The sequence below is a fragment of the Quercus lobata genome, chromosome 7 (genome assembly GCF_001633185.2).
Source record: "Quercus lobata isolate SW786 chromosome 7, ValleyOak3.0 Primary Assembly, whole genome shotgun sequence".
Taxonomy (NCBI): Eukaryota; Viridiplantae; Streptophyta; class Magnoliopsida; order Fagales; family Fagaceae; genus Quercus; species Quercus lobata.
This window is the reverse complement of record NC_044910.1, coordinates 12176080-12188484: the sequence shown is the minus strand read 5'-3', so window position 1 is coordinate 12188484 and position 12405 is coordinate 12176080. Positions and strand designations below refer to the sequence as shown.

Below are 12405 nucleotides of genomic sequence, written 5' to 3'. Positions count from 1 at the left end.
CTATAAACGATAATGTGAAACAATGCATTAACATCATGAAATTCACCCTTAATACATGTTCTTTCTGCCACAAGGGGCCAACATCCAAAGCAAATCATCAAAAGAAACCAAACCCATGGAAAAATTTGACAAAAATTAAGTTTTCCCAACCCCTATGATGAAAATCCCAACCAAGAGCACAAAACTCTCCAAAACATAATCTAAGGATCAAAAATAATGAAAAGAGTTTAAAATTACCTTAGAGATGTTAATGGAATGAAAAATCATTCAAATTGATTGGGTTTTGATGTAAAAATATTGAAAAAGGGGTTTTAGAGAGCATGGGAGAGGTTTAAAACAAGTTTCCCACGAAAAAGCTCTATAAAAAGCTGATTTTGGGCGTTTCGCGACTGGCCGAGTTGCCAGGTTCAGTCGCGAAAATTTTCGCGAGTCGCCAGGTTCAGTCGCAAAAATTTTCATGAGTCGCCAAAACTTCTAGCTGAACTCGCGACTGGGGGTTTCGCAACTGGCGAGTCGCCAACTGAGTCGCGAAAAACTCTGACACCTGTTTTTCAACACATAACATGTTTAAACAATGAAAAACAAAGTAAGCACTAAACATAAACACAAAGAGTGATAAAAATCACTTCCAAATACATATAAAATGATCAAAAAACTTTTTGGATTAATCCATATAAGATTGAGCACACACACATCACATTTAGACAAGTACAATCTAACAAATGAATAAGACATTCATTGAATATTAGGCATGTGTGTTGTGTGTGTGTATCAAATGTGGAATAGTCCTTAGTCTAGAGTGAAACTTCAATGATCAATTCAATCAAGTCATACACAACTAGTACTAAATCAAGTGGTCTATCTCAGTTATAGAAATGAACATATATGACCTCCCACAAGAAAACGATTACATACGATGAAGCTTTTCATTTAGCTTCTTTACATTTCATAACATTTTATTATTTTGAATCAAAACATCTCATTTTGAGATCGATGCCTGAAATTTGTGATATTTCAATTTGATGAACAAGCCTTTGGCTTTTTGGGCATCATACAATTTCATATAAGTCGCTTTCCCTTTTTTCTAGTCAAATACTAGTATGTGCGACGGCTTTTGCAGCTCATTATCTCTTTTCATTTTGAGATTTACATTTATTGAGCTCTTTAAGTAATAAAAATAAAAGAGTGGAAAGAGATATAAGCACAAGTCTACGCATGTATCAAAACCAACATGACTATTGACTAATCATTCATGACAAGCTTGAAAATCGATTTACAACAATCACACAAAGATGTCAAGATTTTTCCCACAAAGATATAAGTGCAAAAATAACAAGCTAAGCTCGTAAATTCACAAAGTCATTTGTACAAAGGTACAAGGCCAAACTCACATGTGATATGTGCTCAAACATATACAATCAAACTTTTCGAATTTTTCACATTTTATGTGATTTTGGATTTTTTACTCACACAAAGTAGAAACATAAAAGTAAGATCAAGAACAAAACAATGCATACAAATAAATGCAAGATGCACAAAATGCATGATGATATGACATTTAATGTATGAAGGGTCCTACAAAGATCGAAAGAATTAGATCAAGGACCAAAAAGAGCACAAGCTCAACCATATGAACCCTTCCTCATCCAAACGGAACGATTGTTTGGAATGAGTGTCTCAAGAGAAGCGAGACGAGGGTTGGAAGAATGAGAACCGGAGATGTACATAGTCAAGGAGTTAAGAGCATTAAATATTTTCTTTAACAACATGTTATTTTCACTCAAACCTGGTTTACTCTTTTTAGCACAACTTCCATGAAACTCAAGTTTTTCTTTTCTTTTAATTCTTTTGACAGCATGAAACTTAGAGCATTGAGGTCTTAGATAACTAAAGACACCACAATGATGACACACAATATGTTTAGGTCCACTAGGCCTTTTGGAAAGGGATCTAGCAATATGGTTTTGTTCCATTTTCAACTTATGACATTGAAGTCTTATATGACCAATCACACCACAATGGTAGCAAGTTGGAACAAACTTAGATCCATCCCAAGTCTTAGGTTGAGACCTAAACGGAGGCTTTGACTTAACAGCCTTTCTCTCCACCTTTTGATTTCTTTTATGTGGAGGAATGTACACCGATTTATCCTTTAAGGTAGAACACACACTAGGCACAAAATCGAGTACCACAACATGATTGCAACAAATATTATCATCCTTTTTAACAGTAGGTTCAGCAATCAAACACTTGGCATGCATCTTAAGAGATTCATTTTCACATTTTAACTCATTAACAAGTTTGTTAGACAAAACAAGTTTAGCATCCAAGTCCATATTCAAACATTCAAACTCTTTCAACTTTTCAAGAGAAATTTCAGCAAGTTCTTTATATTTCTCAACCAATTCGTTGGATTCATTGAGCTTAGCAATCAAATCATCATTTTCACAAAATAACTTGCTCAAATTCTTTTGAAACTTCTTAGTATTTTTCTTCAAGAGTTTGTCAACAACACCCATAGATTCAAATAACATGTCATCACACTTATGAGGATTAACACTCATAGAGGCATTTTCACAAACACGTGGCATGTTACATTCATCACCAACCAAATCATACAAAGAGACATACAAAGCACAATACATGGCAAATAAACACAAGGGGTCAAGGATCACACTTAGGTAATTAAACCACAATAAGTGTACCCGCTCTGATACCAATTGAAAGTTCAAATAGTGTATAAAACACTCTTGAACATTTAGACCCCCAATTACAAAACAACCAATTCAAGCTTTATGACAAACACTAAGTGTGCGGAAAATGAACACAAGCTATAAACAGAATTGGTAAACAATTTAAACCAATTAAAATCACATCCACAGTAGAAAATAAAAAGTAAAGATTAAGGGAAGAGAGATGCAAACACAAGGACAACACACGATGTGTTATCGAAGAGGAAACCGAACCCTCGGTGTAAAACCTCTCCGCCGCCCTCCAAGCGGTCAATAATCCACTAGAAAATGTAGTTTGGATACATGAATAGCAATAGACCCTCCAAACCTAATCTACCCGATGTACCTAAGCCTTCCAAGCTTCTTGCTCCAACGAGGTTGTGCTGAACCTTTTTCTTTACTAGCTTACCGGATTCCGCTATAATCCATAGCATCTGCCATCCTTGACATCTTCCAATGCTTCCCAAAACTCCAAAAAAATACTCAACACTCTAAATGGGTATGGGTAGTGTTTGGATAGAAATCTCCTCTCAATAGGTATGACAATGAGAGAGGGAATGAGAAGAGACTACAAAGATTTCTCTCTAAGAATGAGTAGCTCTCTCTAATTGGGTGGGTGTTTTGAAGAAACCTCTCTTAGGGTTTTTCTTTCTGAATAGCCACACATATTTTGTGAAAATGAGGGATATTTATATTGGTGTGAGAATGGAATGTAAAGAGTCAGTTTTTCCAAAACAGGGTTGGCTAGCGGCTTGACCTCACGACTTGACTGAGTTGCAAGTTCAAGTCGCGAGCTAACTTAATGGCCAGTCTGGATTTTTGTCCTGTAGTACTCCAGGTGGCATGATTGCTCAGCTCCCCTGCATGCTCTGCACGTGTACAACTTTTGGCGGCTTGCAAGCCGCGAGCCTCCCGCGAGTCCTAGCCGCGAGTCTCTGCTTCACTACACTGTCTTGAGCATTTTTTCACACTCTCTCACACACTACCCTTACATGATTCCTACCTAAATACAGGGTTTCTAAGTACTGTATTACAAGCAAATTTGTCACGGAATAAAGCCAACACATGGTTGATTAAATTCAACCTTACAGTTTTAATGTGATTTAACTTTGTGGTGTCCATTTCATAATAATTTCTCTTTACTGTTGGAACAAAATACCAATTAGTTTTTTTTTTTTTTTTATGTAAATGGTATTTGAACCCATGTCATTTATTCGAAGACAAGAGAGAAAATTGATTTTTTATGTCAATGCGTTTAATTAGACAATAAGAGATTTTACCAATTGAGTTAATGAAACTCATGTTTAGTTGGTTGTTACTAAATAGTTTAAATTTGATTTTTGGTAAAGCCAAGAACCAATCTTTATTGTGCAAAACTAATAATCTATGGTGTTTCATTCTACTGTAATTACATATGGCCAATGCTTATGCATGGAGATTGAAAAATTGACATGGAATACTCATAGTGAGCGTTTGGATTCAACTTAATCCAGCATTTTCATTGTAGCGTTTACGTTTTACTGAAGTTGGGACCCACGCGCACGCTAAAACTGCGTTTTCGTTCTTCTTCTTTTTTGGTTCCATCCGCACTATTTGACCAAGTCAACCGTGAACAATGCACGGATGCACTATTCACGGGTCCCACAAATTCCACTTTTCAGTCATTTTTTCATTAAAAATGGGTCCCACAGCACTATTCACACATTTTAAAAAAATTTCGCTACAGTGTTTTCAGTTTCAACAAAAATAAGTTCAATCCAAACGGACCCATAGTAATCTGTTACTGAGTGCTAAATTTTCTTTTCTCTTTTTTTGGGTGTGTTTGTCGGATTCTTTTGATAGTTACAACAATAGGGAGGGGAATTTGAACCCTTGACAGTTTGTTTGTTAGATTTTGTGCTTTTTATAATGTATATACTAAAATTCTACCTCGACTAGTAAATAAGATAGAAGACCTCCCTTTAGGGAATGAAAACAATAATGGCTGATCCACTCTAAATGTGAGGAAGTTTAGGAAAGCTTGGGAGTAAAGTGTGAGTTACTCAAATGCATTTATATCAGTAAATAAGATACATGCAATCAGGTGGAAATTGGTACTCAAGAACAAAGAAGTGTTTGGAAGATTTGAGTTTGTTGTAAATAAGAAGGAATGTACTCAGGACAAGAGCAAGTATAAAAACAAAATTGAAGAAGGCAGCTGTGATCAAGCAATCAAAACACAAAGAGAGTGGGCTAGCACTAAGTTAATGGACCTGATTGAAGCAGTTCCTTACCATGAACAATTCATTCACTCCTTTTGAAGAAGCAATGCCACATGGATAGCAAAGGCAGTTACAGGTTTTGATAAATGAACACATGGTCAAATGGAAAGGATATTTTGTAACAGATTTTCCATCCAAATGGGGAGTTAGTTACTTTCTTCACTTGCTTAGATTGTATATATAGGAATAGTTATGTGTTTTTTTCATTAATAAATCAATAATATTAGAGTTCTATTTAGAAAGAGAGTTCTAGAAATTTAAATGGTATCAGAGCTCAAAGAAGCACAACAATGGCGTCCACTAAGTCAACCAATCCATCTTATCCAATTCAAGTTCAACCTTCACAATTTGGTTTGAACACCAACAATTATTCTACTACTCCTAATCCTCCCAATCCCTATTTTCTCAATTCGAGTGAAAATCCAGGCAACATTTTGGTTACACAACCATTGCTTGGAATGAAGAATTATCAATCATGGTCCAAAGCAATGATTTTTCCCTTACTGCGAAGAAGAAAATTGGTTTTGTTAATGGAAAGATCTCAAAGCCAGATTTGGATTCGCCTTTGTATGAAGATTGGGAGAGCGGTAACACTATGATGCTTTCTTGGATGATCAATTCTATGCACGTAGATGTGTCCAACAGCATTATGTACTGTGAAACAGCAAGGGAGATGTGGATTGAATTGCAAAATCTATTTTCACAAAGGAATGGTTCCAAGATTTACAATTTACAAAGAGAAATTTCGCATATTTCTCAAAACCAAATGTTAGTGACAGAATATTACACCAAATTTAAGAGGCTTTGGGATCAATTGCTTAATTACGAGCCACTTCCTGAGTGTTCTTGTGGTACTATAAAGTTGTTAAGTGCTTCACATAACAAAGCCTATGTCATGAGGTTTCTGATGGGATTAAATGAGAATTTTAAGACTCTTCGTAGTCAAATTCTCATGCATGATCACTACGTTTCATCATTATCCAAACGGATACTTAGAGCCCGTTTGGTACATGTGTTTAAAAACTGAAAATTGTTGTTTAAAAACATATGGGGAAATACATGTGGGTGAAAAAATATGTAAAAATACGTGTAATGTTGTTTAAAAATTGAAAATTGTTATTTGAAAACACAAACCAAACACCCCCTTAGTTACTTTCTTCACTTGCTTAGATTGTATATATAGTAGTAGTTATGTGTTTTTTTCATTCATTGGATTCTTTTCATCAATCAATAATATCAGAGTTCTATTTAGAGAGAGAGTTCTAGAAATTTACAGAGTTTGAAGTAGAAGCTGAAAAGGAAAAACTTAAATTCATTCAATCCAATATTAGCTCGGTGGATAACGTGTTGTTAGAAAGGAAATTCAGTGAGGATTTGGAGGATTTACTAAGGAAAGCAGAGATTATATGGGCCCAAAATGCAAATGGGACCAAACGGGACCCCAGCAGCTTTCTTCCAATCTTTCTAGAGTTATACTAGTATAAGCATGCTCAAACAAATTCAAGACTACAAATGAAGGAAATTGGTCAAGTGCAAATGTAGAAGATTACTCTAAACCCAAATGAGAAAATCCTATTGTTGGTGGAGGCCAAAAGGAAGAAACAGGCAAACCAAGGGGGAAAAGATTTTCTGTAAGACTAATTGGGAAAGAAATTATTTGCAGGATGCTATAGCAGAGTATTTGGTAACAAGCTTCAAGAATCAGTAATCACGAATAAAGGCTGCTGTTAAGCCGCATTACTAATTGGTAATCACCAATAGAGCATAGATGTGGATGAAATTAGTTGAACCTGCAAGAACTAAAATTTGTAGCTAGTGCAACTTGAAGCTTAGCGTAGGGATTCATCATCTTGGATTGATAATGTATAAAGCTTGCTGATGCTTGGCTCGAACTGGAAATCAAGGGTACTATGTGAAGTAACCACTAAGTGAATTTGTTATTTGATGGGTCTTAGGTGGATCATCTGTTGCATATTGGGTGTAAACGGATTGTTGAAGATGGTTTTATCGCATCAATCTGGGAAATAGTTCAACTTTTTACCTATCCTTAGGATTTGATTTTCTGTAAATGCAAATGCATTTTTTTATCTTGGTAGTTTAGATATTGGAAAGGTTTTGCTTCCTCTAGGGAATTGATACTTGGGACTGGTGCTCATTGGACTCTCCTCTTAATCTTCCTCTAGTAGGGGTAAAAGTAATAGTATCATGGATTAATGGAAAAAAACCTGTCAATTTTTTCTTACTTGTTTCCCAACTTGGAGAGGGAGGTAATGGTTCTAGAGTTTGGTTGCTTTGTTTAAGCACACAGTGGGAATTTGGATAGGGATTTCCTACCAAGAGGGGTGCTATCTTGATAAAGCATTATGGTGGGACTATCATTTGCATATATATATTTTTGTCATTTTTCATGTTCTCTTTGTTATCTTCTCTTTCTTGAGCTACTCTCATCTGTGTCACGGACGGCTCGATGCATTTGAGGGTCTAATGCGAAAATTGGTTATTTTGTTTCATATAGAAAATTACTATTAGTCAACATGAACCACGTAGAATTTTTTTTTTTTTTAGTTTATAAACACAAAAAAATTGGACAAAACTTTTTACATTTGTTGATGTGACAGATTGATAGTAGTGAGTAAAAGAGTGATGTCAGTGGTGAATTTAGTTGAAAATTAGTAAAAGTTTGTTAACTTCACTCTTGTGAAAAATGTTGTGAATATTTTTGTGAATTGCTGTTTTTATTTTTTATTTTTTTAGAGGTTCTACATTTAGAATATTTTTCATGACAAATCTTAGGTGTTAAGTTGCCTCTTGTTTTCTAGTTGAACCTACCACTAAAATTGTTTTTTTTATTGTCAATAACAACCTTTTACAATTTGCTATTAAGATTTTTTGTAAAAATGTTGTAAAAAATGTTGTGGACATAACATTTCTTTCTCTTTTTTATTTGTTTTTCATTTGATAAGAAAATATTATTTTATTTATTGGTTAATATTTTAACTTAATTAATACTATTGGTTAAAATTTAGGGGCCCTTGGAGGCCTTAGGTGGCCGCATCAATGGCTTCAATGGTGACGCCACTCAGAGGTCAGGGTGTTCCTAGGAACACCCTGACTTGAAAAAAAAAAATTATATATAATAATTTAAATTTTTTTATTTGTTTACCCTTAAAAAAAAAAAATAGGAACACTCTCAGACAATATCAGAACACCCTCAAAATTTTTATGCCAAACAAATTTTGAACTAAAATCTATAAAAAAAATAAAAATAAAAAAAATAAAAGAAAAGAAAAAAAAGGCCAAAATCATTAGTTTTTGTCATCACAGCCACTCACCACCACATCGCCGGTCACTTCCATGTCTCTGGCCACTTCCATTTGGTCAACCGTTGTCTCTCCACCTACTTCAGCTTCTTCTTCCTCGCCTTTTCTTCTCCGTTCTCTGTTTTTCTTCTACTTTTCCGCTTCTCTGTTCTTTGGTATTTCTAGTTTTGAACGCCAATGGTTGTATGTTGTTTTGTACACTAGAGTGAGTAGAGTCCCACTCCCCACGTGAATACTGAAGTCATTAAACGAGTCAACAATTTTCAAAATTTTCAAGCTTATCTCCAACCACCCACGTGCACAGCTTTAACTTTTGCACAATAATTTTTATTTCTTTTGTCTTTTCATTACTGCATTTAGTAAGTACACGTACTTGATACTATTATTTAACTACATCTCTTCTAAATAAAAAATTTATACTACAACCATAATTATTACTAATATTTAAAGGAATTATTATGTCATCCTTTAAAATTATTTTATATTTTTAGGAGAATATATAAAATTTTTAAGAGAATATATATATTTAGCGGTAAATGTAAAACGGTACACCAGTATTCACTAGTATTGAAATATTTCGTTTTTCTAACTAAACCAAAACGGCCTCTAGTACGGTATCGAAGAGGCAAGGGTGTGTGCACACATGAGGTGTGTGCTAGTGTGTGCTAATGCACAGTGGGATGTGTGCTAGACTGCTAGTAGTTAGTAAAAAAAATTAACGAAGCAATTAAACATCAATAATTAATAATTTAATTAACTAATACATTATAAAAGACAAAGAAATTAAATTATGTTAGGCTAAATAACAATTAATAATTTAATAATTAATGAAACAATAATACAACAAATTATAGTTTATAAAAGAAAAACAAATTTATGAAACAACTAAACAACAATAATTAATAATTTTATTAATATTTCAAATGAACTTTTAGTTTATTGTACAGGTACCTTTGTTCATTTCTTTTCTTTTCATTTTTTTTTTTCCTTTTGAAATTTTTCAGTGTACAAAATGCAAATTTGTTTTGGTTTTAAGAACATTTTTTTTTTAAGCACAAACTTCATGCTGGCCAAATCTCAAATTTCGGTTGGTATTTACCGAAACGTTCTAAAACAGATTGAAATTACCCAAAAAATTTTCAAAGTGGAATAGGAATACCCTGGATAAAATTCCTGGAGTCGCCACTGAATGGCTTATACCATTGAGCCAGCCCTGATCTGCGTTTGCTTTCTCATGTTGACATTTAAATCTTTGAAATTCTTTATTTATTTTTGCTCATGAGCACTGATATGCTTGATTGAATTTTGCACGGTCTATGAGATATCTTCAGAAGAGTTACTTGATAGATAGAGGACATCATGAGTATGCTTTTTAATTTGTAGGCATATCTTTCTTTCACAAGTATATTCTCTTTTTTAAGACTCGATGCTTTCTTTAAAGATTTCATAAATTCATTCTTTTTTATGAAACTCAACACTCACATATATTCTGAAAGAGATCTGTGATTCTTTAGAGAGAATGTTCTAGAAGAAGAAGAAATGAAAAACTGAATCTTCTCTATATCAATAGATTACATCAGATACAACTTATATAGGGTCACTAATCATAACAGATTTAGATCTAAACTACTCTAACAATATCTTGTAAAGACTAACAGAATACATACACGTGGACGATAGTGTAACTAATCCTATACTCAAAACTATCATACTAAACTACATACAAGTTTACATTATCATGGCTAAACTACAAGCCGTTTATGCAATCTTGTCTATGAATCAAGGCTCTGTTTGCAGCTCTGTTGACAGAGTCACTTGAGGCAGCACCACCATCCTTTACATATTCAAGTTGTTGTTAAATGGTATAATGGTTCTCAATCAAGATATCTTATCGTAATGTGCTTGTGGCAAAAACATGAAAATGAATTGCAAGGTAGAAATCATGAATTAGAATATGTTTAAACATTTATCTAGGATAAAAACATTACTATTTGAAGAATTTGACAAACTAGGCATTTAAGGAATATTGTAGTCAATATGCTGAAGAACACTATTAATGGAAGAGATGCCTTAGAGACTTTCAAGCTCAACGCAGATTGATTTGGACTCCAGCACTTGACCATGAATTTTTTATCATAACAGATTAATTGACATGGGTGATCAATACAGATGTTTTACATGAAAAATAGATTTTGCCTTTGGTTTGTGGGTAATGTAAACACATTTTACAAAGTGTTTTTGGTTCTTATTCTTGTGTCAGGGGCTAAAACATGGGATAAGCAAAGCTTTACTGTGCATAGTACCCAGCTTCCAACTCAAACCGAAGCCCAAAATTTGTTCATAAGGGTAAAGCTAGTTGGGCAATCCACTTGGTAGCCACCAAAATATAATTTTTGGGCCTCTGGTAGTGGGCTTTGGGTTTTCATTGAATGGAAGACAAAAATGGGGTATTCCGGCTCTTGCTATTGCCACATACCACTAAGGGAAATTTTGAAATAAAACTTACTTACAAATTTTTTTGGGCCTGATTAATCCAATTAAATTCAATTTCTTAAATAAAAATAATCGATTTTATACAATTTGGACCAATTTTTGTTACAAATGCCTTAGCTTTCAATTTTGTAGGATTTGGGCCAAAAAAAAAATAAATAAATAGTTATCAATCTTATAATAAAATTTCTCTATCTTTACTTCAAATTTCTCAATGGCATAGGCCACCCCAAGTGACAAGGGATGAAATTGAAGGCATTATTGTAAAGGTATTATCCACGTCGAATATAACAACTTTGTCCTCCTTGGAACTATTTTGAAGTGGAAATTTTAGGTTTGGGAGGGAGAGGAGTCTTTGGGCATTGCTTGGCTTCATTATGGATTGCATGCTATGAGAGATAAAGCAATAGCAAATTACAATTTCAAATCCATTATTAAAGTCTTTTATGTTTTAATATGGTCTTTATCTTTATCCATAAGTAATGAGTTTCTGATGTCTATCCAATCCCTGTTTACATATATTATTCTTGTTAACTAGGTATCATACTACCCAAAAAGAATAGGGAGGAAGCTATTGTTAATTTGTGAAGGTCAACCAAAGCAAGGGTTGATACTAAGGATGAAGTCACTCAAAACATGAGAAGAAACCTGGACATATGGATTATGACTTGTATGTGGCCACACCTATGGGTGATTCTTTGGTGCGTAATTCTATGCTTAAGTCTTGTGTCATCCAAATTGAGGATAGGGAAATGTTAGTAGATTAGATTTTGATGGACATGTATGACTATGATATAATTTGGGAAATGAATTGACTAACGGCATATCATGCTAGTGTAGATTGTTTTGGAAAAGAGGTGGCATTTCGGCCTCCTGGAGAACTTGAATTTTGTTTTAAGGGCTCTAGGATGCATGGCAAAAAGGACATTTGAAATGGTCCTGTTCCCTCCTTAATATTTAGACAAGGACAAGGTTGTTCAATTCCATTGGTTAGCTTTACAACCCCAACCCCACCCCCCCCCCCCCAAAAAAAAAATTTGAGAATGGGAAATAAGTAAAGCTATTAAAATTGGACTTGGACCTATTAACCTTCTTGAACATAGAATTAAAAATATATGCATAGATAGATGATTTTTAAAATAAAAGCATCAACCTGATATAAACTCGTGAAAAAATGTGTCAAACTCTACTTGAGCTAGTAGAATGATGGGTTGGGTCATGTTTGTTGACCCATTTTCTTTTTTCTTTTTTTCTTTTTTATTATTATTATTATTATTATTATTATTATTATTATTATTATTGTGGGGCCAGAGAATTTGTGACCTAGGCCCACTTTACATTAGGGCCCAAGGCCCGCGCTGAGGAGAGGCGTTGCCGAGGACATGCAACGAAAGTCCAAATGGCCTAGAAATGTAGCCGAGGACGATCCTGTCCTCAGCATCCCAAAACCTAGAAGGGAAGAATGGCACCTCATCAAAGACAGCCCCCAAAGCGCTCTCAAAAGAAAGGGCGAGTAGAGTAGAACGTGCACGGAAGTACAGTGTAGGAGCCGCTCAAGGAAAAGCTGTCACTTCTGCATTGAATTCACCAACAAACATCCTG

General features: G+C 34.4%; 1 protein-coding gene across 1 annotated transcript; it reads left to right on the top strand.

Annotated features, from left to right (window-relative positions):
* The first annotated feature begins 5468 nt into the window (after positions 1–5468).
* LOC115951597 lies at positions 5469–6701 on the top strand. Its single transcript, XM_031068770.1, has 2 exons — positions 5469–5999; positions 6657–6701. Exons 1-2 carry the CDS (start codon positions 5469–5471, stop codon positions 6699–6701), a joined length of 576 nt encoding a protein of 191 aa, XP_030924630.1.
* The last annotated feature ends 5704 nt before the right edge of the window (positions 6702–12405 follow it).